Raw genomic sequence first — 24,329 nt, 5'->3', positions numbered from 1 at the left:
GAAGACAATATTTTTACCAAGGCTGAATGCTCATGATAAATAAGTTTTATCAAACTGACAATGATCCATATGGCTCCTGAATATCTAGCATCCTCAAACACTCTTTTCACACATGAGTAGATTTCTTTTTCTGATCAATAATTTATTTTTTTTGGTTTCCTCCGCTGCTGGAAGAGTCACACGATATACTGAAGTCTCCGCACAGTAAACCAAACACAGAGGACAGTGAAAAAAAAACGGCATTCTAAACAGCGAATGTGCCCTTAAATGGACTGTTAATTTTGTGTGTACGGGTCTGCAGTTGTTGCATTAATATTAAATTCACCACCCCTAGTTGGTGACTGAAGAAAATAGACATCCATTAGTTATGGTCCTCTGCTTCCAAGGGACATAACTCATTGTGAATGCATGCCAGCATGCTTTTCATCAACTTCTGGCAGAAGAAATCCGTCATCTCATTCTTTGGTTCTCTCTTTCACCCTTCCCTCTCTCTCCCTGCCTTTGTACACTTGGTGTTGCAGGTGGCATGCATGCAGCTCATCAATGCCCTGGTAACATCTCCCGATGAGCTGGACTTCAGGCTGCACATTAGAAATGAATTTATGCGCTGTGGACTCAAAGAGATATTGCCGGTAAGCAAAACATAACCTAAAGCACAAATACACACACACACACACACACACACACTATAAACTGATTCTCCCATTGTATTAATATTTAAATGAGTTGTCCACTTCAGTGAAATATTGTCGATTTGCTCCAGCAAATTATTTATGAAACGGGCAGGAGAGTGTGCACGTCCACAGTCTTAAGAAGCAGCCAGAAACTAATAAAGTTTATAGTGTCTTGACTAATAATCTTCCTTTTGGCATTCATAATATTTTTCTAATGTGTTTATCTGTTGTAAACAATGTCACTGTTGCTTCTAATAGAAAATAAAGTGAAAAGCTGAAGCCCACACCTGCAGACCATTGTGAAGAATGGTGCTTAAAATCAACTCATTTCCTTTGAGTTAAATTTTTCATATTTGGTCCAACTGTCATAAAACTTTTGAACTTTTGTATCATCTTTATCCCTTTTTATTCTCCTGCACGAATCAAAGAGGAGGAATTGGAAATACACTCCATCTGTCCGTCCATGCATGTTGTGAGCACAACTTGAAAAATAAGTTAGGTACCGACTTCCATTTTGGCGTGTGGCTACAAATAGGTGCAAGAAAGGTTCCTTTCAAAAATTGGGTTGCCACGTCAAAATCCATGGGCTACCGCCTTATATGTCAGTTCGTCTTGTGAGCTGAATAACTAAAATGAGTGTGATGTTAACTTCCATTTTGCTTTGTGGCTGCATCTAGTTGTGAGAAAGGTCACTATCAAAAATTGGGTTGCCAAGTTAAAATCTAAGCTGGCTACTACTATACAGTATATACTGTGTGTGTGTGTATGTGTATGTGTATATATTTTTTTCTAGTTTTTGTTTTACTCAAAAGTGTAGTTTTCTCAAATGATTGGGGTGGCTGAAGATTAATTTATGCCATTGCACCAGGTGGTGGATAAAATTGCTCCCTCCACTCACCAGGATCTGCCACTCTGCACGGCCTGGGACCCCCACCCCAACAAACACCTACCTCTGTTTTTATACACATTGCAACTCCTACCCCCTTGAATATCTTGCACCAAAATCATGAAGGTTTACTTGCATTCCTTTTTCAATTCCTGTCCAGAAAAACACTTGTCTCCAAAACTACAAACATTCACTATTCAAATCCCTCAGCGACAGAGAACATCGGTGTACCGCTGGTTTTATTTGTATTTCATTCTATTCTGTTTTTGTTCTTTTGACTCATGTTTTTGTAGCACTTATTGACCATCAGGAATGACGCCCTTGACATTCAGCTGAAAGTGTTCGAGGAGCATAAAGAAGAAGACATGATGGAGTTCGCTCACAGACTGGAAGAAATCCGGAGTGAACTGGAATATCCTTGTCAACGTTCCAATTTAACAAACAAAAACATGTCACGTGTTCCATTCAGTGTCTGTTCCTGCAAAACTGAAAAATTATCTCTTAAAAATGTGTCATCTGCGACACGCTTGTATTACAAGGGTTAAGGTGAAATCGCTCATAACCAGTTATTTCTAATGAAATTTATAAATGTGCTAAGTGTAAACACAATAGCTTTCTTATTTCTGTCGCTTCTTTGTGTTTAATATGAAAAGACAGTATTTCCATTAATCTGTGAGCCCTTGACTCTTTGTACTGATGCGGGGGATGTGTTCAGCATTGTGCAGAGCATTGTGAAGGACACCGGTGCAGAGCCCTACTTCCTCTCCATCCTGCAGCACCTGATGCTTATACGCAATGATCACTTGATCAGGTAAAGATCAGCATCGCACGCATCCATAAATGATCCTTGACCCCATCAGTGTCTCACTTTCTGTGACCTTCATTGGCTATTCCTAATAAATACAGCTTTGTTTGACTTATTAAGGAATATATACTCAAATAATTTTATAAATATATGTAAATATTATTTATCTAAATGCACATGAAAGGTTAAAGTCCAGCTGAGCAGTGGTAATGATGCACGCCGGTCAAGAGGTTTGGTTTTTGTGGGGGTCCAACTTCTCCTTAAAGCTCACTCAATGACTTTGGCTAACAAAGAGAATGCTTTCTCTTTCATCTCCCAGCAGCCGAGGCTCTAGAGCATTTCTCATCTCTTATTAGTGGTACTTTTCAAAGGCTTATTTTATGTTGGTTCACTCACAGCTGGGTGTGACCTGAACCTCGCGCTGATCAAAAGGAGGAGCTTTTATCTCAGCAGTATGAAATGTTTCACCTTCAGTTTTTTCCCCACCCCAAAACTACACTTTTCTGGCCCAATGTTCCCTCTTATTACACGTCTTCATCTGAAATGATTAGAAAACGTTAATGCTGGTGATTTTGGCTGCCTGGCAGGACCGTGTCTTTGAGAAACGCTTCCCGGTGTATCAATGTGAGAATATTATTTGAGCAAACACGTTCCTGCCCCGTGTTCTGTCCTGTCTCACACTGAGCTACAGCTATCAAGTATTTTACTAGCTGAACTATTTATTTTTCCACAAATAATCAGCACAGTTTCTAAAGTCCTACTATATTTCAATACACTGGTACATTTTTAGATTTTGACTTTTTATAAGAAGTGTTAAAATACCATAAAATGCACCTGTCTCTGAACATTTATTGTTTCTTTATTGTGTTTAAAAAGGTCCAAGACTGTTGGTTGTTTTTTGTTTCAACTCCGTCTACCACCATCATGTCATTGAATCAGCTCTTCTACTCACGTTGATGACTAATGTGTTTATGGAAAAAATTGGAGAGTAATTTTAATCTTTTCATGTAAAAATAAAAATGTTCTATTTTCAGTCATTTTGGTTGTTTCTGTAAGTAAACAAACATACTTGGTAGTTGGCAGCCATTTAAACAATTTGCTCACCAGTTTTTAATTTAAGGGCATGTATAGGGAAAAACATAGGGGGAGTGGTGACACAGAGGTTAGAGAAGGTGGGCCTGGTATCGTAAGGTCGCCGGCTCAACTCCCCGGATCGACAACATCAAAATGTGGGTGGGAAAGGCGAAGCATCCACACCTGCCTCCACCCTTATTTTCCCCACTCTGGGCCCTTGAGCAAGGCCCTTAACCCCCTCCATCTGCTCCCCCGGGTGCCCCAGATAGCAGCTCTCTGCTCCACACAGGGGGCTGTGGTAGCTCATTGGTTTGTGGTTGTGTCAGGAAGGACATCCAGCGTAGAATTAAACAGTGGCCAAGTCTTTGTGCGACTTAGTTCGCTGTGGCAACCCCTGAAGAAGGGAGCAGCCGAAAGAAGAAACACAATATACCGTATATATACACAACGGTGTATGAGGAAAAACATCTCTGCAGCTTTGTTTCTTTTTGAAATTTTTTTACGACATTGCTACCACTACCTTTCAATTATTGTTTATAATCAGCAACCCCAATGCGGTATTAATCAGTCCAACATTTACCTTCTGCCTTCTGTTTGACGCTCCGAAGACTGATTGTCCTCACGTGACGTCACATGAGCCCTCTGACACTCAGCTTTAACATCTGTTTTCACACTTTGAGTTTGCACTTGACATACTGTATGTGCTAAGTATTTGCTTGCACCTTTGACAGTTGTCTTTGTCTGAATACGTACATAACAAAAAACAGTGTTTACGAATAATTAGATTGACTCACAGACCAAGAGATGATTGTAAAATCAGCCTAATGGCTGCAGCTGTGCTGGGAGATTGTCTGTGATGGAATTTAAATCACAGGCAGTTGCTTTTACTTATTGCTTTGTTTTTACTCTTATTATACTAGGACTAACTACACTATTTATACACTTTTATTACAAGACTTATGATGCGTCTTTGTTTCCATCACCTCTTTTGCCCATGACAAGCACTCTGTCTCTTAGTTTGCTTAATGGCAAATCATTTTACTGACAGAATTGACAATTTGTTTTCCATTTCCAGCTGGAGTCTCATATTGCCTCCATTTTAACTCATTTCCTTTGAGGCGGGCTTAAACTTTTCCTGCCCAAACACAGAGAATTAATAAATCTAGTGTCAACAAAGATATCTGGTTTGCGTTTGATTCAGTAATTTCACAGCAAAGTATTTTCTTGGTTTTTCATTTAAAAAAAAATATTCAAAAAGTGTGCAATAAATGGGTAGCTCAATGAATACATTGGCAAAATATTTTTTTAATTGATTAACATGAATTAAATGAACTGTTTGTTGCTACATTTTCTTGTCCCTTTTTATTATTGCTACCAAAGTCTTGGATCATAAATCAAACATTCGTGAATAATCAACACATGGTAAATAGACAATAAAAAAAAATGTTTTTGCTCATCTTATAATTCATACACATCATGCTATTCAATACCAGATTCAACCCTTATGTTAAAAAAAATACCGATATTCAGTTTTTCCTCATAAGCACTAAAGTATTTAATGTTTTGATGCAAAAAGAAGTTGGACTTTGTTGCATTTTTGCAAGATAATGCACAAATCAAAGTTTTTCTCCATCTTGCTTTAGTGTGTGGGTTCTGAGATTGCATCAGATCTGCAGTTTTAACAAAATATAGTTTTTGTTAATGGGAGTTTCCTCTTGGTTATTATATGGTTACTGCATTTATGGGCTCATATGTAATTAAAGGGATACAATTCAGCATCGTTAAATATGCATTCCCTCTTTTCTGTCTTTAAAGTAATATTCATATTAGTAAGAGCTGTGTGTACATTTAGATAATAGTTTATGAGAAAATAGTTAAAACTGTTTTCATGGCAACTTCTGGCTGAATAGTGAATGATTAATTAGATTTATTTTCTTTACTGTGTGGAAAATGGGGTTGGGGGGTAGCTCAGTGGTCAATGGTTCAGTCTTGTAATTCTGAGGCTGCAGGTTTGAGCCCACACTTCATCAATGAGGGTATCTGGCACCTCCACAGAAAGGAGCAACTGAAAGATCAAACATTACCCTGTGAAAAATGACTAGATGAAATGTTGCTTTAGCACAAAAACAGAACACTACATAATATGTTCAGATGCTTTTTATAGCAAATAAGTTTCTTTATTCTTATTTTTTGTCCCGTTTCTCGTCTCCACTCCCAGGCCCCAGTACTTTAGGATCATCGACGAGTGCGTTTCTCAGATTGTGCTGCACCGCAGCGGCACCGACCCAGACTTCAGTTACCGCAAGCGCCTGGATGTTGATTTCAGTCACCTTTTAGGTAAGTTGGATGCGTCTGCTGTTAGATTATATTGATGGGTTTTCAGTAAAGCATTCATAATTAATCAGCAACAACTTGTTTTCAGAGGTGTGCGTGGAAAAAGCTCGGATTGATGACTACGAACAACGAGCCTTAGAACTGGCACAGAAGGCAAGTACTGACATCTAAAATCATTTAGATTTTTCACCTCTGTTGCATTTCTGCTTTTCTACAAGGAAAAAAACAAAAACAACATTTAGATATTGTAGGTATTTAGGTATTATTGTATACATTACTGTTAATATTCTCTATAACTCAAACACTACAAGTTGTATCTGATGCTACAAGTAGAGTAAACATGTTAAAATTAATTATCAACATATTTATTAATGAACATGAATTGATCAAACAGTATGACTTCCATAGTGACGTCTGTCTGTAAAAAAATAAACAAAAATTTGTATTTGCTGATAAGTTATAAAAACATTGATTTCTTACTTGAGTTAAAAGCAAAAATTGTTAATCATCATCATCATCATTACAGATAAAATTATGCTTCTTTTCTGCCGTTTATTGCCTGACTCAGTTTGATACATGCTAAATCCCTTTTCTATCCTGACCTGTTGATCTCTGACCTCATGGTGTGACATTACGTGTCTAAGATTTTACAAAATTGCTAATTTCTTCTTTAATCCGGTTGAATGCATGCTCTACATAAGTAAAGTAAAGTGCAATAGATATAAATTCTACATCTGTTCCCAGTGCAAAAAAAATAACCTTATCAATCAGTCAAAGCCTCTCAAATATTTTATGTGGTCACTTTTTGTTTATTTTATTACATTAGAAATGTAATGGGAGTTTTATGGCAGCACAACGGTTCAGTGGTTATCACTGTTGCCTCACAGTAAGAAGGTCCTGGGTTCAATCCCCGGTTGGACCTGGGGTCTTGCTGTGTGGAGTTTGCATGTTCTTCTTGTGCTTGCATGGATTTTCTCCAGGTACTCCGTTTTCCTCCCACAGAACAAAAACATGCATGTTAGGCTGCCTTCAGGCCCAGGCCTCCCTTGCAAAAGAAATCTGTGATCTCAATGGGATTTGTCTGGTTAAATAAAGGTTAATAAATAAATAAATTTAATGAGCACAAGTTTATGACTAAACCTGGTGGAACTGCTTCTAACACCTTGTTTTGTGTCCTTATGTTTCGTGATTTTGTGTAATTTAGCCGCTACTGTAAACCAAATTTTCACCTGAGGGACAATAAAGGTCTGAACTGAACTGAAACAAAACAAAAACTGCAAAAATTCTTGTAGGATAATTCGTGTCAAACAGAATGACCACTGCTGCTAACTGAACTTGGTACAGGAGCAGGTTCCTTCTGAGCTTAGAAAGCTTCAGTTCTTAATGTGCTTCTCAAAGGGTTGAAATCTTGATTGTTGCTCTCCTACTGAAGGTTATTAAATCTGTGATTTTCTTTGTAGTTTGATGAGGAGTTCCTCAGCAGACAGGAGGCCCAAGCTCAGCTGGCCAAGTATGAAGAGCAAACAGCTGAACTCCAAGCAGAGTTGCAGGCCTTCAGGTCTCAGGTATGTGATGTGCTCAGTGTTTTCAGCATCTTGTTCCCTCCATGACACGGGGTGGTAAAAACTCTAGCTGTGATCACTCTACAAAGACTCATAATTCCAGCATAGACATGCAATTCAACTTTCTTTTCTTTCTTTTTGTGACGAGACGTTCTCGTCTTAAGGGGCGCTGTGCGGGGACGGGGGAAGGGGGTTTTATCCACTGGACCCTGCAGTTTGGTTGGACATGGAGGCTGCTCTGCTGGCTAGCTGACACTAAGTCTAATGAGAACACTGACCGGTCCTCCATGTTGGCCATTTCTAATTCTCTGATCTCTATCCCATAAGAGGAAATTGTTCTAAAAGCAATTTATTCTGACAACCCCTTCAGCCTCACCCCTCCTCCAATTACTCCAGAGAGTTACTCCCACACCCTGGCACTGCAAGATAACTACACACACACGGAGGGGGAAGAGAACTTCCCTCTCTTTTTGTGATAATTTTTCAATTTCAGAGTGCAAACACAGAGTGAATACTCAAATAGTACCTTGGTTCAGATGGTGGCGGTGTGTTTAGCCAGTGGAGGTACATAGACATGCACACTTTGTTCTTCCATCTCTGTCTGTCCACTTCTTCTCCTCACCAACACACAGGTGCATGCTCGTGAACTCAGTGAAGGTGTTCTCTGTAGAGGCAGTGGCAGATAAGGGCCTGTGGTTGACCTTTAGCATGCATCTTTAATCAAAAACTTGTACATGGATCAATAAGTCATTTGTTCTCTGTGATACAATTTACAGAGCTCGGAGGCCCAGTTATATTAGATTTCAAACTTTAGGTTAAATTCCTTGTAGGTATATTCTGAGCAGAACTGGAACTGTTTATGAACCTTTGTGTGGCAGAGCTCACCTGTTATCTGCAATACAGTGGTTGTGTGAAAGAAACTGGTTCTGACAGTTGCTACTTGTCTGCTTTGATTCATTCATTTTTCATGTAACGTTATTTACATTTGTTTTAATTTTGTTTTAAGCAACGTGAATTATCTGTTGAACAACTACAAATAAAACCTGGAAATTCACCTCCATCAGGAGCGAACGCCAACTGTGATCAGCGTCACCTTTGATTTGTCACACTCAAAGTATTTTGAGTAATTATAGCGATTATTCTCACCACACAAATGTACAAAAAATTTAATTTTAAAACCAAAAAAAAAAAAAAAAAGTTAATCTCAATAATTTAAACGTACTAACGCTCAGTCAAGTTTAAGGAGGTTGCTGAATCAAAATTAAACAATCGTACAAAATAAAGGTCTTTTGTTAGCTTTGCTGTCCATTTTCACAATCTTGTTTAAAGATTTCTGAGCTTAATCGAAACTTTTGTCAATCCATTTTCTGCCACGTAGCCGTGGTTGGGTTGTGGAGACGAGTCCATAAGAGATGTCCAGACATTCTCCCTGCAACACTCTCCAGCTCCTCCTGGGGAATCTCGAGGCGTTTTCAGGCCAGAGAGGATATATAATCCCTACAGCAAGCTGTGAGTCTCCTCCCAGTGGGATGTGTCTGCAAACCCCCTTGAGGGACATATCCAGAAAGCATTCTAATCAGGTGCCCAAACCAACATCCGACTCCTTTTGATGAGGAGGAACAGTGGCTCTACTTCAAGCCCCCCCTCAGATGATAGAACTCCTCAGCTGAGCTCCAATGTATGAAGCTCATTGTAGCCGTTTATATCCAGCATCCCATTTGTTCGATCATGGTCCGTGCTGGAACTGCACACTACAGTATACCACAAATTTATTGTCATTGCAACATCTGTGAGTGCGGTATCAATATTTCAAAGGACTGCAATAAGTCATGAGCCATTACGTTTCAGTTACCGTGCACTCATTTTCTGCACACTAATAATAAATTTGGTCAATCCAAAGGACTCTCACTGGCCCTGATACTCACTTCTGGTTTGAGTGATAGTGATGACAAGACAAAGTGAGGAGAATGTGGACTTATCACTATTGATATTGTCTTTGCAATAAAAAAATGAAATTACAATTTTTTTCTAATAATGTGGAACCTGTATTCACACCATGACCAAAGGTGAGGGTCGGAACATAAACACGTGAGTTGCAGCTCAACTCTTTACCACGACAGACCACTAGCAACACTCATTAATGCAGATCAAGCCCCAGTCCATTGATCTATCTTTTTCTCCATCGTTCCGTCACTCATGAACACGACTCCCAGATTCTTAAATTCCTTCACTTGAGGCAGAAAATCACCCCCAGCCCTCCGGTTGAGCACCATGACCTCAGATTTAGAATCAAAGCACATTGTGTTATTGTGTTCTTCTGTCATCTGAGACAGGTGCCAAGAACTAATTAAAACAAGTATTGCTCATTATTTAAAATTTTTCGTATGTTTTGGTTTGTAAATTTGGACTTAAAGTTAAAAGGGCACAGCGCAACAGGTTTTGGGATTTGGTGACTAAAATTTAGTCAGGATTTCAAAATAAACTAATTAAAAAATTATATATATATATATATATATATATATATATATATATATATATATATTAACTAAAATTCTGTGTTTGATCTCGTACTGTAATTTTTTTTCCTGTTACATTTTTAAAATGAAATTATAAATTTTGCCTTTGCTTTTAAACAGTAACCACTTAAACATATGTAAGTTTTCTTTTTGTTTCTGTGTGTTCAGTTTGGAGCTGTACCTCCACCCAAGAGTGGAGCGCCACCTTCATTTCCATCTGGACCCTCGACCTCTCCTCCAAAACCAGGAGTGCCAGGTCCCCCTCCTCCTCCTCCTCCACCCCCTCCCCCTCCACCTCCCCTACCTGGCTGCCCAGTTGCGCCTCCTCCACCCGGAATGCCCCCTCCTCCATTTGTTGCCCCATTTGGTGCCTTGGGCTCACCCACCCACCACACGCTGCCTTTTGGCCTCAGGCCCAAGAAGGAGTTCAAGCCTGAGACCTCCACGAAGCGCCTCAACTGGTCAAAGGTGAGACTCTGAACATGGATCCAGCTTTGCTTTTACTGGAGGCTGAAACATGAACATTTTTATTTTAAAACAAATTCTGATTTTTACATTTTTAGCTTGAGTGTTCTAAACTAAAATGAGATAATGTTTATGTGCAAGTTTGGGAGTTTCCAAAAAAAAAAAAAAACTTTCAACAAGAAAGTAAAAATTCAGGCCATGCATTTCTAGTGTCCTATTTCACTGCTGCTCTGCTTTGTTCCTGAGGTTTTTTGGCAGCAGATAAACCGTACAGATGTTTTCTAAGAACTGAACAACATCATTTTACCTTTGTGCCAAGACTGAAAGTAACAGATGATGGGATGCTTTTCTCAGAGTGACCTCCTTGATCCTGCTACAGATGTTGCTCTGCAGAGCGGCATTCGTTAATGCCACAACAGCTTTTAAGTTCTTAATTTCATTAATAATTTGCTCGGAGAATGACATCTCTACAGGTGTTTAGGAAACTTAAAGATGTGTTTATGTTTTGAAGTGTACCTTGCAGAAAGGCATGAAAAAGATCTGTCATATGGTCCAACTGTAGGAGATCTGAACATCTGGGGAAGTTTGAGATGCAGCTGTTTTGAAACTTCTTTTGGAATGTTGCAAAAACCTCTTATTTCTTGTGAATAACTTAGTAGAAACATGCCATCAGACAGTACTGGCTTCCACCCTTCTCATTAATGGTGCTCATTGCCCTTAAATAAAAAAAAAGAATACATAGTTCCATCCTGACTGTTGTCGCACTTCTCCTCCATCTGGGTGGGAAGAACTAGCCAAAAGCAGCAGTGAACACATGTTACAGATCAATAATCATTGTGCACTGTTCGATTCAGTAGTGCACAAACAATGCTGATAAATCAGGCAAGATAAGTTTTCTATATATCTTGAAACTGAGAAAGCATGAAGGCGAACACACTTTACAACTCATCACTGAGCGCTGACGAGCAGCTCGCCAGTATCAACAGGGAAGACAAGCCATCTGAAACTGCACTCCCAACACTTTGTCAGCGGTATAGGAAGGTTCAGGTGTAATAAATCTGTGATCCTGTCAGTTTTTTATTGATATTGTTGCAAACAACACGTTGTTTATTTGGCTAGGATCATGCATTTTCACATAGATTAGAGAACGGCGTGCTTATAGCTTTGAGTGCAATGTGTGAATTTAGAGACATGAACCAAAAACCAAATTATTACAACTTCAAGCTCATATTTCAGTTAAATTTAATAAAAAAAATACAAACAAAAAACGGTCAACTTACTCTGCCTGTGTTCAGAACTTTGGTGTTTGTTGTTTAGGATGTGTTTGTTTACCTCCTGAAACGAGCACAGTGACTGAAAATAGATCAACCAGAGCAACGTTCATGTAAGAGACATTTTTTTTTTGTCGTTGTTGAAATCGGACAATTTTCAGATTTACACCCAGAAAATGTAATAAAATTGTTTACGTTGAAGATTGACCTGCATTTCATTATTACATACCAATACATATGGAAAGCTACTGGAGTAAATTATTTCAAAATGCACTATTTGATAAAATTCAGGTTTACTATTTTTAGATTTGATTTCATAAGTTGCAATAAATACTTTTAAACTATGGATTTAAAAACATAGGTTATGCATTTTTTTAGTGATTTTTTTTCACTGACTATAAGAAAAGCCTCAGTAGTACAATATGTGTATATGTTGGTTTAACACATAAAATATATGATATGAACTTTAATTTTTTTAAACAAAATAATTCCTTTTGTTGCAGTTTTTTTGTATTTCTTCAGCCTTCTTGCTGGAGTGCATGTCTTTCCTAAATGTGTTTTAGATTCAAATCAGCACTTTGTCAGGTCACTGTTTTCACTTCTCCTGTTGAGAAGCCATGCATGATTTTTGACAGCGTGCTATTGATTGTTCCAAAGCTTGAATTGTCCCCTTTTGCCGATTTTCTGGAAAGCGATCTTGTCAGGTTACATTTTCATGTCTTTACAGGCATTCCTTGTTCGTTTGTAAATGCCATCTTTTTTTCCAACGTTGGAAAAATGCAAACTCTACGATGACCGTGGCCACATTCATTCCTGACATGCTGGGCCTCATCTGAGCTACAACAATTGCATCTTGATTTCCTCTGAGTCACATTTGTGCAAAGGATTTTTCTTATCAGTTTATTTCCTCCTGTTATATACTGCAGTGTCTTTCTAACCCTCTGAGCTGTCACAGAAAAGATTTCCATTGACAAGTCCAGCGTAAAGTCCGAAGACCCGCCTGTCTCTCAGAGCCATTTTGTTGATGACATCATTTCAAAGGGTGACCACCGTTTCTCTAAGAGCTGCTGTTGCTCCTTCTATATGTTCTGAATAAAGCTGCAGTTCTTCCTTTAAGAATTTACTTCAGCATTTTTCTTTTCATTTTTTTCCAGTTCCTCTGGTATTTAGCTAGCTCTCATGTTCCCAGGTCATTTTATAACCATCTTTAAGCAATTAGGCCAAATGAAATTACAAGGGCTTTTACACATGCTTCAGTGAACTCACATTTTGAACTTGTATCAGGGATTCCTTGCAGGATCACTTTGTTGAAGTGAGATTTTATTTTATGGTACTCCTTTCTTTTTTTTTTTTTAACTGAAGAGTTAAGCTTTTGAGCAAATAGGCTTCTTGTCAGCATTAAATCAATGTATCTATAGAGAGATTATTTAGCTTTAAATACTTTTTGTCTTCTGTGACAGTAAATGTGCTTATCCCATTGTGTTTGTTTGCATAAAGAATTGGCAAAATATGTCATGAACCAAGAGACAAATTTTAACAAAAATTATAGGAAGTAATTATTGCATATAACTTTATAACTCAACTAACTTGAAATCAGCCTGATTCAATATTGCTGCCACATCTGAGTTTAAAAACCACAAAACAGCTTTATTTCTGTAAGAGATCGCACATTATATTATTTTCAATGTTTGACCAAAACGTCTAAAACTTGTACTTTTTCCAGCATGAAAAGGTGGCAGGTGAAATGCATTCCTTCAAGCTGGGCCTTTCCTTTTAAAAACAATTAAGTTCTTATTTTTGTACATGCTTGTTGTGCATTTTTTACATATTGTGTGTACACGAGGAGATCTTTTTAAACCTTCCAGATGAGAGCTCCTAAATGAACAGTAAAACAAACAGACTGGTTTCTCCAGACACAACGCTTTGTTCCCATATGCGCACACTCAGATTTCATTCTCTGATTTATTTAAAGTTCTTGGCAAATGTCAGTTTATAGCTCAGTTGAATGATTCTCAACGGATTAAATTTTGTAGGCAGTATTTCCACATGTACTTTATTGTACTTTTTTCTTTATGCTTGTAGCTTTGTAGCTTGGTATACCGCGGTATGTGCCGTGTTAACTGTATGCTTTTGTGTTTCTTTTAGATTCGTCCCCAGGAAATGTCAGATGGCTGTTTCTGGGTTTTGGCTGATGAGGACCGGTACTCAAAACCAGAACTGCTCAACAGAGTTGCTCTTACATTTGGTTCCCAGAGAGCAGGTTTGACTTTAACTTCATTCTAATATACCAGTTTATCTCCTGTTCTTTGCTGTGCTTCTGCACTTCTATACTTTGGAGGGTTGGTTGTATTTACAAAGCAGTTTTTATGTATTTTATTTCAGCTTTTTGTGAAATATTTATTTATCCTACAGAGTTCTTTGTTCCCAAACTACTATTCCTGTGTGAATATTTCTGTGCTGCCTGTTTACATTTACCACCTCCTTTTTTCCCTTTCCACTTCTTTCTCTTTTCCCTTTCACGCTGGCTTGCCCACGACTGTGGCAATTTGACCACAAGTGTTGGTGTGGTGCTAGGCATAGAAATGGTGGTGCGTTTGAGCAGAGTGAGGCTTGTAAAACCTTGCTGTTAAATTTTCTGCTACTTTGAATTTAGGTGAAGGTCTCGGGCATACTAAACAAACCAGATTTCTCTGCTTGATAAAACGCCACACGGTAACATCCTCTTACATTAGTAAGACCTGCAATATTCATGTACAAGATTGTTGCAATGATTAGAGCCGGAGCAGGAAGTAGCAGGAGATGTTATCACTTTTGTCCTCCCCTGTGTTTGGTCTATTAGTCCCGTCACTGATGATTTATTCACGTCTTGTGTTTTCTGTCTCGTCACTGCCTCAGCTCGCTTATGCCAACTTGAATTATTCATCCAGGTGTTATCTACCTGTCACAACTCTTTGCTTCTGCTCTCAAGGCGCATAAGACCCACCTACACACCGCTGCACTCTAACTCCCCAACGTCAAGGTGTTGAATAATAGAACTTGATCTAAATGGCAAACAGACAGTCATACAGGTGTCTTCATGGGAGGGCGGAAGAAGAATGCCCACTGGCTGACAACTGAACTGTTTTTGTTGTTGTTTGTGTGACCCAGAGCAAGCAAACTACACAAGTAGTTTGTTTTATAATTATCTTGAAACATAGCCGACCCAGGTCTTTTTCCAAATCTGGTTCTGTATCGGATACATAGATGTTTTTCAAAGTGACTGCAGTCTGAATGTTCATGCCACATTTTATCTGACTTGTACATCACTGAGGTAGAGGTAAACCGATTGATCCAAGTAGGGCTGGACGATATGGCCAAAACTTTTATCAAAACATATTTCTTAATTTCGGTCGATAACAATATCAATCAATCAACCTTTATTTATACAGGTAAATCCCATTGAGCCTCGAGGACTCATTTACAAGAGAGACCTGATTTCAACAAAGAAAGATGACAACAATGGACAACAGCAACAACAATAAGCAGTTATAAAAACTCATACTACAGTATTTTTATTTTTATTTATTTTTTTATTTAACAAATAGGATGGCAAAAAGGAAAAAGGTAACAAAACAAAAAACAGCTAGATTCCAAGACAAATGTAGAAAACTAAAAACAGGAACATGTCTGCATTGGACCCTGCCAGGAGTCCAACAGATTCTTAAAGCCACTTAGAGAGGTCAAGGTCGAGAGCTTCAAATCTTTTTGTAAGATATTCCAGGAAACAGGAGCGGAGTAGGAGAAGGCCCTTTTGCCTAGTTCAGTCCTCATTGAGGGAACACTGCAGGTAATAATGTCCTGAGAGCGCACTCCGTAGCTGCACTCACGCAGAGACATGTAGGAGGAGATGTATGAAGGCAGCAGACCAAGAAGTGATTTAAAGATGAAAATGTACCAGTGAGAGAGTCTGCGTGAAGTTAATGATGACCAGTTAACCAATGAATACAGGGTGCAGTGGTGGGTACGATAATCACAGCCAGTTATGAATCTTAGTGCACCATGATAGACAGCATCCAACATCTGCAGGGTTCTTGTAGGAGCGTTCATGTAAATAATATCACCAAAATCAATTGAGGGAAGGAAAGTCACAGATACAAGGCGTTTTCTAGCATTCAGGGTTAGACAGGATTTGTTTCTGAAAAAGAAACCCAGATATAGTTCTGATATCGATATAAACAATATAAAAGCCACAGAAAACTGTACAAACTGTACAAATAAATTAATGTTCACATTTTATTTGTATTTAGCCTTCAAAGAAATTTGAAATCACCGTCACATAAACATAAAACTCTCAACTTTGTCAATATTAATAGTTTTAACTTTAAACAACATAATAACCTAACCAATGCAGCAAATGTCTGCGTTTGCTGCATGGGTTTCTCTTTTGATACAGCTGGGGGTGTTGTTTCAGGGACACGTTGGCTCAAACTTTATTGTGCTTCATCTTCTGACTCTCAGCATATTCTATTGAGTGAAACAAGTTCGATGTGTTCCCACCGCTAGTTGGAACGACTCTCCGTCACATTTTGCAGCACACTGACTGAAACCTGCAGTTTATCGGATCTTAGAAAGCCGAACCACTTCCACACCGCCTAATTAGTCTTTCCTCTCTGTTATGACCCGGCTCAGCTAGGAGAAGGGGAGGCAACATTAGAAACCCAGATGGAACAAGTTTGAATAAAAGTAATAATTGAATTGGTCAGTTTAAAACAAAATTTAACATTAACAAAGAGGAGGGGTACTTTCAAAATACAAATTACAATAAAGTTTTCACAACCAAGTCAATAACAAAATTAAGGTTAACCAAGTGAACGAATACTCAAACCAAATTTACAATGAGTCATAACAAAAAGTAAACAAGTAAGCCTTCTAACTGTTTTCAGGGGCTTACAAACGACACCAACTAACAACAGCAACTGCAGGGTTTAACTGTTGGCCAAAGCCAAACAATTCACGTCAAGAGACTCAAGTCCAAAGACACAGAAACCCATACTAATGGCGAGCTGCTCTATTTAACAGCCGCCCTGAATGGCAGGAGAGCTGGGTTTAAATAAGCAGGCCTCTTCTGTGGTTGGAGGAGCAGGAGGTGAAGAAGCCAACCAGGATGCAGATTGATGTCCATTGGGGAGGATTCAGGAAGTGAAGCAGCCAATCCCAGATGGGCCACAGCACAGCTGAGTCAGCAATCAACCTGCAAACACTTTTGCTCAACCAAATGGCCTCAGGCCATAACATCTCTTATCAGTTATGTCATCTGCTTTCTCCGCTTGTGAAAGCTTGTTCAGTCACATTCTGACGGTCATGAGCACTCGTTTTGAAGCGAAAACTTACTGTCTGTTGGAGCTTAGCCTAGCCTAGCCTGCTACCGCTGACTCCTTCTGGACTCGAGCTCTGTGTGTGGTGTACGTCACCACGCACATACGTGTTTGTGTCGCGGCTTTTTCTGTTCGGGTTGAAACTGAAGCGTTCGCTTCAACCTGAACAGAAAAATAAATGAATCGGTGAATTGCTTTAATCATAGCGTAATGTGTTTCGAAATATCAAAAATGTGCTCAAAACTCATATCACCCTTATTGAATCAAAGTATATCGTGACATATATTCATATCAAGTTATTTTCCAGCCCTAGATCCATCCATCCATTATCTTTTACCCACTTCTTCCATTTTGGGTCACGGGGGTTGCCGGTGCCCATGTCCGGCAATCACTGTGCGAGGGACGGGGCACACCCTGGACAGGTCTCCAGTCCATCACAGGGACACATAGAGACAAATGAGACAAACAACCATTCACTCTCTCACTCACACCTAGAGACGATTTAGAGTTACCAATCAGCCTAACATGCATGTTTTTGATCTGTGGGAGGAAACCGGAGTACCCGAAGAAAACCCACACATGCACGGAGAGAACATGCAAACTCCACACAGAAAGGCCCCCGGACCGGGATTTGAACCAGGGACCTGCTCGCTGAGAGGCAGCAGCTCTACCAGTTGTGCCACCGTGCTGCCCAGCCCTAGATCCAAGTAATAATAATAATGATACCAACCTTGTGTAGTTTAAATCTTGGAGCACTGCATGTCTTCATGTAGAGAACAAACATACAGTTTCTCTGTCTTGGTTCTTTAATTTCTCATGTCCTGGATGACTGAGAATCCACAGCAACTTATGATGATAATGTTAGAGTCAGACTGTATCGAAACTAACGTGATGGGATCGATACATGAGTTTGTTTCTCCTTCAGTGCATCATTCCCATTCCAGAAATACGTTACGCTAGAGAAAACTGTCAAGAGGCAAGCTTAAATATAACCTCTATAGGAAACAAGCATTTCAGATAATTTAATCAGTTCTGATTGCACAACTTCAGAATGCTGACATGTTCAGCATCCATATTTACTTCTGTAACATCACATTTTCTACTGCTCATGTGTGTCAACCCAGAACTGGAAAAGGTTCACAATCAAGTCTGATGAAGGCCACATTTTGATAACGATGTGGACGTCTATGCGAAAAAATTGGACCTGAGCAAAAAAAATCAGAATTGAGCTTTAAGACCTGCTGTGTGAACGTAACCTAAGAATAATAAAATAAGAAAGTCATTATTCACATAATGCTGCACTACTAAATGTATTATTCTTTGTGTAGTAAAAGTAGGCATGCAGTAAGCTGATGTTAGATGGTAAGTCATGCTTATTTTCTGCCTTAGTAGCTAGTTTAGTTGTTTATTCCATCAGTGCAGTGCAGTAGAAGCAGCAACTACCTCTGCAAGCTTGATATTGCTCCTTGTCCAGCACCTGACTGCTCAACCGAGAGGTGGATGTCACGCTGCCTTGAAGTGGTATATCAGTACTGTAGTATCAAAACTTTGTTACAAGAACAAGTACATGTGTAGACGCATGCAGTATCAGACCTGATACTCATAGTGGTGCATCCCTTCTTAAGGATAATACATTTTATTCTTTGTAACAAAGACATGTGATATTTGAATAAAATTACATGCGCCTTTGTTGGATATGGGTTTATTCGTTTCCCCCTGTCTATTTTCTCCAATTCAAATTAATGTTGAACAAGAAGCCAGTGTAGTTTTGCTGCTGGTGAACTAGGAGGCATTCTGTATGTAGGTGTGGATTTGTTGTCTTATTAACAAAGCCTTGCAGCGTCATGTTTCATCTCACTTAAGAGCAGCAGCATCTGGATCAACATTAAACATTAAACAGCACATACTGTGAGACAGTATTCACTCAGTTTTCCTTATTAAATATTCATTCGCATGTCTCGAAACTTCTTTATTCTTCTGTGATATTTGTTTCCCGCTTCAGCTTTCAGAGTGAATTCCTGTCTTTCTGTAAACAAACTGCTGGGTTTCATTTGGGACTGAGAAGAGTTTGAGACCATGACTATTTTTTTTCTTCTGCAGTCCTTAATTGAAGTATTTAAAACTTATCTCCTCAAAATACATGAATAAAACAAACAACAACAAAAAGTAACATTTTCCACAAGTTGTTGAAAAGTCAGTTTTGTTTTAATCAACAAAAAGGGAACTTTTATTTGAATACATAGATATTTTTTATGTTTTGTACATTCTATCTTTTTCTGGTAACCTTCACTTACTATTTAGTCAGGGGGTAACCTGTGGTTAAGTTATTTTTGTTAATCTTGTAACTTTTTAAACTTGCAAGTAAAATGCACAATTTTCAGCTCTATTCTTTCGTTATTTATTTATTTTTTATTCCAGTTTTGCCATTTTAGCTGCCACATTCCTGTAGTTATGGGTGTTTGGAAGGTCTCATCATGTACATAACAGAGTGCAGTGAAGACCAGTTGACCAGTGATGACTCTTCTGGTAGGAGAGACCTTCCACCTTCCATTGTAATCCTGTGCCTTCTATTGCTTTTCTGTTTTTATAACGTCACTTAAAACTGTCATGAACTTCAGATTGATTGGCTGGATTCATTTTTTGCTTTTGTAGAAAAGTTTCCTAGGCAGTTAGGCAGTTTCTCTGTCAGACCTCAGTGTGATAAGTGAGTCTAAAAACAATTTACATTTTCCAAGCAGCAGCCTAATTAGAGGTTGATGTCAAACGCTGAAGGCTTTAGACCTTCACGTGTAGCGGTGTGCACTGGTTGTGTTTTAAACTCTCGGAAAATATTTTTTACAAGATAGCTATTTAATAAATTAAATATGGTGAAATATTTTCCAGTGTTTTTATTTTTATTTTTTTTTAAGTTTATGTTTTATTGGGCAGCACAACAATTTAATGGTTAGACCTGTTGCCTCACAGCAAGAAAAGTCCTGGGCTCAGTCCCTGGTCTGGACCTGGAGTCTGTCTGTGTTTGTATGTTCTCCTCATGTTTGGGGGGGTTCTTCGGGTTCTCCGGTTTTCTCCCACAGTACAAAAACATGCTTGTTAATTTGCCTTCAGGCCCAGGCCTCCTTTGCAAATGAAATCATTTTTTTTCTTGTAAAATTTTTCAGAAGAACTTGCTGCCATTGACTGATGATTACACTCTCACTGTCTTAAAGTTATGGCACAACCAGAATAAAAAAAATGAACAGGACTGAAGAAAACTACCAGCTGCAACGCAATGCAGAGCTTCATATTTCCATGGTTCGTAAGACATGATGGAGCAGGGTTTATGTTTAGTGAGTCCGTTTTGTAGACAATTTATTCTTTCTGCAATCTTCAGGATAGAAAACAAAAACATAAAAACTCTGTTGAGCTCATTAACACTAAAGGTCCCTGCGTACTCCAGTCGAAGCTGTGAAATGGACTCTCATTGACGTAGTTGGGTAAAGAAAATCGCGTCATTTTATTCTAAGAGCAGCTTCGCTCATCCCTTCTTGACACAAGGCTTGGGCCAAACTTTTCTCACAGGATTATGCGCCAAGTGTTGTGTGATTGGTCAGAAGTTTGTGGGCGTGTTTGTCAATGCAGAAATGCGCTCCGACGTTCAGCTAAACGACTCTTCAAACACGCTAAATTAGTCATATGGTCAAAAACTCCTGGATGAAGATCGTGCAGACTGTATGGAGGAGTCTGTCTGCTGAGCACTGTGGCACTTTCTTCATGATAGATTTACAGCCATACAGTGGATGCAGGGACAGAGTGGAGGCTCTGGCAGGAAGAAACCTGTATGGTGACGTATACTGCACTGCAGGGGGTTCCCAGGAGCGCTGCATCTGCGTCTCGTGGTCTATGAAAGGTGTATACGAAAACAAACGCCCCACAACCACGTGACCACGAGTCAACTGTTCGGCATCGGATGGATTGTGCAGGGCCCTTAATATTTCATGGAGTTTTCTGTCCAGTGGTCTTGAGCAATAAGAAAACACTGCTCTCTGAGTCTAACAAAGTTAAGTCAGGTCCTCTGGATGGCGTCTTTTTAATCCTGTCTGGATTATTGAGCATGAATCAGGACTGGTCTCTGAACATTACAAACAAACAAATCAAGCCAGATTGTTCTATTTAAATACGTATAGGTCATGATTCACATCCTTCCCAATACACCGAGATGCAGTTCTCATTTAGCACATTAGCATATATCTATTCATAGCTATGAGGTCCAGATACTTAAACTCGAGCGCTTCCCCACAAAAATCTGTGAATGGCAGCTCAGGTGCACAGATTGCATCACTGCAGAAGCCGACCTCCTTCCTGCTTTCTTTCTTTATTATTTATAATATACTTATTTGCAATGGCAGTGAACTTACTGGCTGTGAGTGAAGCTCCAAAACCTCAGGTGCATCCTGTTGGTCTGGCAGCAGGCTTTTTATTTCTTATCTTGACCGTTGTCAGTCACAGCAGCTCGTTTTTCAAAAAAACAAACACCCGATGTTTTTTTCGATTTGGCATCGCATAATTTAAATGACACCTCAGATCAAAACAAGTGTGTTTTTGCTTATTACTGTCGCTTATTAGTCATAATAACGCTGTTTTTCATTGATTCCTGATCTGTTCATTATTTACAGGTTTTTAATCATTTTTTGTAGAAACTGATTTGGAATAGAGAACGCATGTTTTCAAAGTCAGTTTGATGTTAGTCAATAGATGTCCAGACTTGGAGCCGTACAACATCACAATTTATTATTATTTTTTCTCTAGCTCCTATTACTTCTCTCTCATATCTAAGCCTATTATACAACAAAGCCTACTGAAATATTTGTCAGAGCTAGTGATTTAAGAACTCAGAATAATCTGAAATGCGCTTAGGCCTGCAGCTACAATGATGTTCTTGTGAATTATTACATTTTTAGTATTTCTACAAACACTAGGTCCTTATAATTATTATCCTAAGTGTTCTAAGTATTGCCCAACACAGTGGACTCTAACAAGTAACATTTGCTTGTTATAGACCGTTTCTTACCAAGTAGATCAAAAAGTGTGTTAGAAAAACATCTGATGACAGCTGCTTCCTGTTTTTTATAATCTGTGTGCATATTTGGCCATTTTGACTGATATTTGTTGGCAACAAGCAGCTTGTGATGATGATTTGGTCCATTTTGCTTATTCGGGAAGTGATAGGTCATCAAAAACTGCTACTCAAGACGCGTAAAGCTGAATTCTGAGACATTTTGAAAAACATTGTACTGATGCGCTTAGCGAACTGTTTATTTGTTATCTGAACATGATGCATTTTGACTGGAATAGTCATGGGTATTTATCGGCTTAGTCTAGACTTGGCTGCAAGAGTATGCACCGCTCACAGTTTTCATTAAAACACTGTTTACCAACACTTACTTTAGAGCCCTTTTACTGCTTCTTTTATGCTAACCAGAAAGAGTGGTCCAAAACAGCCTGCAGGATGCTGTGTAATGCCAGCTTTTTGTTTTAGTAGCTTAATGCATTTTCACAGATTGTGCGAGAAGACAGAAACTCAACAGCAAAGAGAACAAATAGTTATGGCTCCAAACCAACTTTTAATTGTTATTATCCCACATCATCGTTGTAACAATTGTTTTTCTGCTTAAGGTTTATGTAAGTAAGTATGTTACTCAGTGCTGACGCTGCTGCCATCTTGGTTACAACCACCGAAACTGTGATGTTCCATCTTGGCAGGATCTTCAACCTAAAGAAATTAACGAAAATATTTTTTTGTCTAGTAGATTGTAATTATGGGAATCTGTCTTGATGGGTTTTTTTATTTACTATTTCAGAGCTTTAACCAAAGCTGCCTAATTTTCAGTTTTGCAACAACAAACCCAATTTTGGGGGTGATTAAAGATGCACTCCTAGTTATTTAATACCCCCCATATTCTGACTGACAGAAACATTTTTAAAAACGTTTCTACAGTTTTAACCTAACATAAGTACCAGTACTTCCCTGCACTTTAACCTAACAAACTGTAAATTCTTTTAAAATTGACTCTAATAAGTTACAGTGAGTCTGGCTGATCCCATTGATAACTGGACAACTCTTGTAAATTTCTAAGAAAGTGTAACAGTTTGTAACTTCAATGCGCATTAACATCAGTGCTGGCTTTAATGCCAAAATATAAACTTTAGTCAAAGATTGGCTTTTATTTTTTAACTTTTGGTATTTTTCAGGACTAAGGACCAGGTCACAAAAATGGAATCTTGCAAAAAAACAACAACAAAGAAACCAAATAAAAACAAACTCACCATGTTTATGCGCGGAGATTCTTGAAATGCTCCTTTACTGAGGTCGGACATATGGAAGCAAACTCAAACTCTACTCTACTGCCTCTTCTACTGTTTATTCCCGGTTTGCTCTCTTGCAACACAGCTGCTGTTCGGCAAGAGTCCATGCATGCAGGTGGATTTCTAGTGTGATATGAAACCACTGTGAACTAGTGCCTGTCTCTGCTTGATTCCTTCAAATGATAAAACTTTGCAATAACATTTCAAATCAACAAAAACATACTAGATATAGAGTAGACTGATAGTTGATGGAATGTCAGAAACGATGCATTCTGTAGGACGTTATTTTCTGAAGCTATCTCAAGCAAATTGAAAAGAACTGTCTACAAAATTCTTTGTGTTTATGAATAAGTGATTCTTTAAATTCCTGACAAACAAATTGAGTAAAAACTTCTAGCTTAGTTTTTGCAAAGTTGTTTTCTGACTGTTAGGGTATTTTTGAAACTTTCTACCAAAAAAGAAAACGAAAAGTAAAAGTGTTTCATATTGACATGACTGTACGTTCTGTATGTAAGCTATGCATTACTCAAGGACACAGCAACATGGCATGGCAGGGAATCAAACCTGCGCACTTCCAGTCCCAAATTGTCTGCTTTACCACAGCACCAGTAGCTAGGTGTAAACATTGCATGCAGTTTTAATGACCCTAATTTATATAATTGTCTTGGCATAAATGACATTTTGCTCATTATTTCCAACCAGAAATCATTTGGGCTTTCCTCTCAAAAATTTTAAGATTCAAGCTTGTTTTTCTTTCTGTCTCTGCAAGAGCTCAACCAGTTCATGCCGTTACAACTCCAGGCACACAGTCCTATTTCATTTTACTTGTGTCCCTCCCAAGATGTTATCAGCTTCTCATAGCATATAGCTGAGAGGCTATATTTGTTTAATTCTTAAAGATTACATTTTCTTTCATCCGTAAAACATTTTTGTCCATAAATACAAATGAAGGAAATCAATCTTTAGATAAATGTCTGTTTCGTGTAATATTTCTGTTATTGATGTTCTTTCTTACCAACTTGGTAAATTAGCTCATCCTTCACAGC

At 38.6% G+C, this 24,329-nt stretch overlaps 1 protein-coding gene across 1 annotated transcript in view; it reads left to right on the top strand.

Moving 5' to 3' along the window:
- The window catches only part of LOC119425512 (protein diaphanous homolog 3), a 305,646-nt gene that overhangs the window by 33,347 nt on the left and 247,970 nt on the right, over positions 1 to 24,329 (top strand). Inside the window, exons 11-18 of the mRNA XM_037693044.1 lie at positions 522 to 632; positions 1,854 to 1,962; positions 2,218 to 2,371; positions 5,658 to 5,776; positions 5,862 to 5,926; positions 7,234 to 7,338; positions 10,020 to 10,319; positions 13,733 to 13,847. Of these exons, the coding sequence (XP_037548972.1) occupies positions 522 to 632; positions 1,854 to 1,962; positions 2,218 to 2,371; positions 5,658 to 5,776; positions 5,862 to 5,926; positions 7,234 to 7,338; positions 10,020 to 10,319; positions 13,733 to 13,847 (1,078 nt within the window). The remainder of the gene's footprint in view (positions 1 to 521; positions 633 to 1,853; positions 1,963 to 2,217; positions 2,372 to 5,657; positions 5,777 to 5,861; positions 5,927 to 7,233; positions 7,339 to 10,019; positions 10,320 to 13,732; positions 13,848 to 24,329) is intronic.

This window comes from Nematolebias whitei, chromosome 2 (genome assembly GCF_014905685.2).
Source record: "Nematolebias whitei isolate Nwh7 chromosome 2, NemWhi1, whole genome shotgun sequence".
NCBI classification, from domain to species: domain Eukaryota; kingdom Metazoa; phylum Chordata; class Actinopteri; order Cyprinodontiformes; family Rivulidae; genus Nematolebias; species Nematolebias whitei.
The sequence above is the reverse complement of the archived record's forward strand: the minus strand, read 5'-3'. Positions and strand labels throughout refer to the sequence as shown.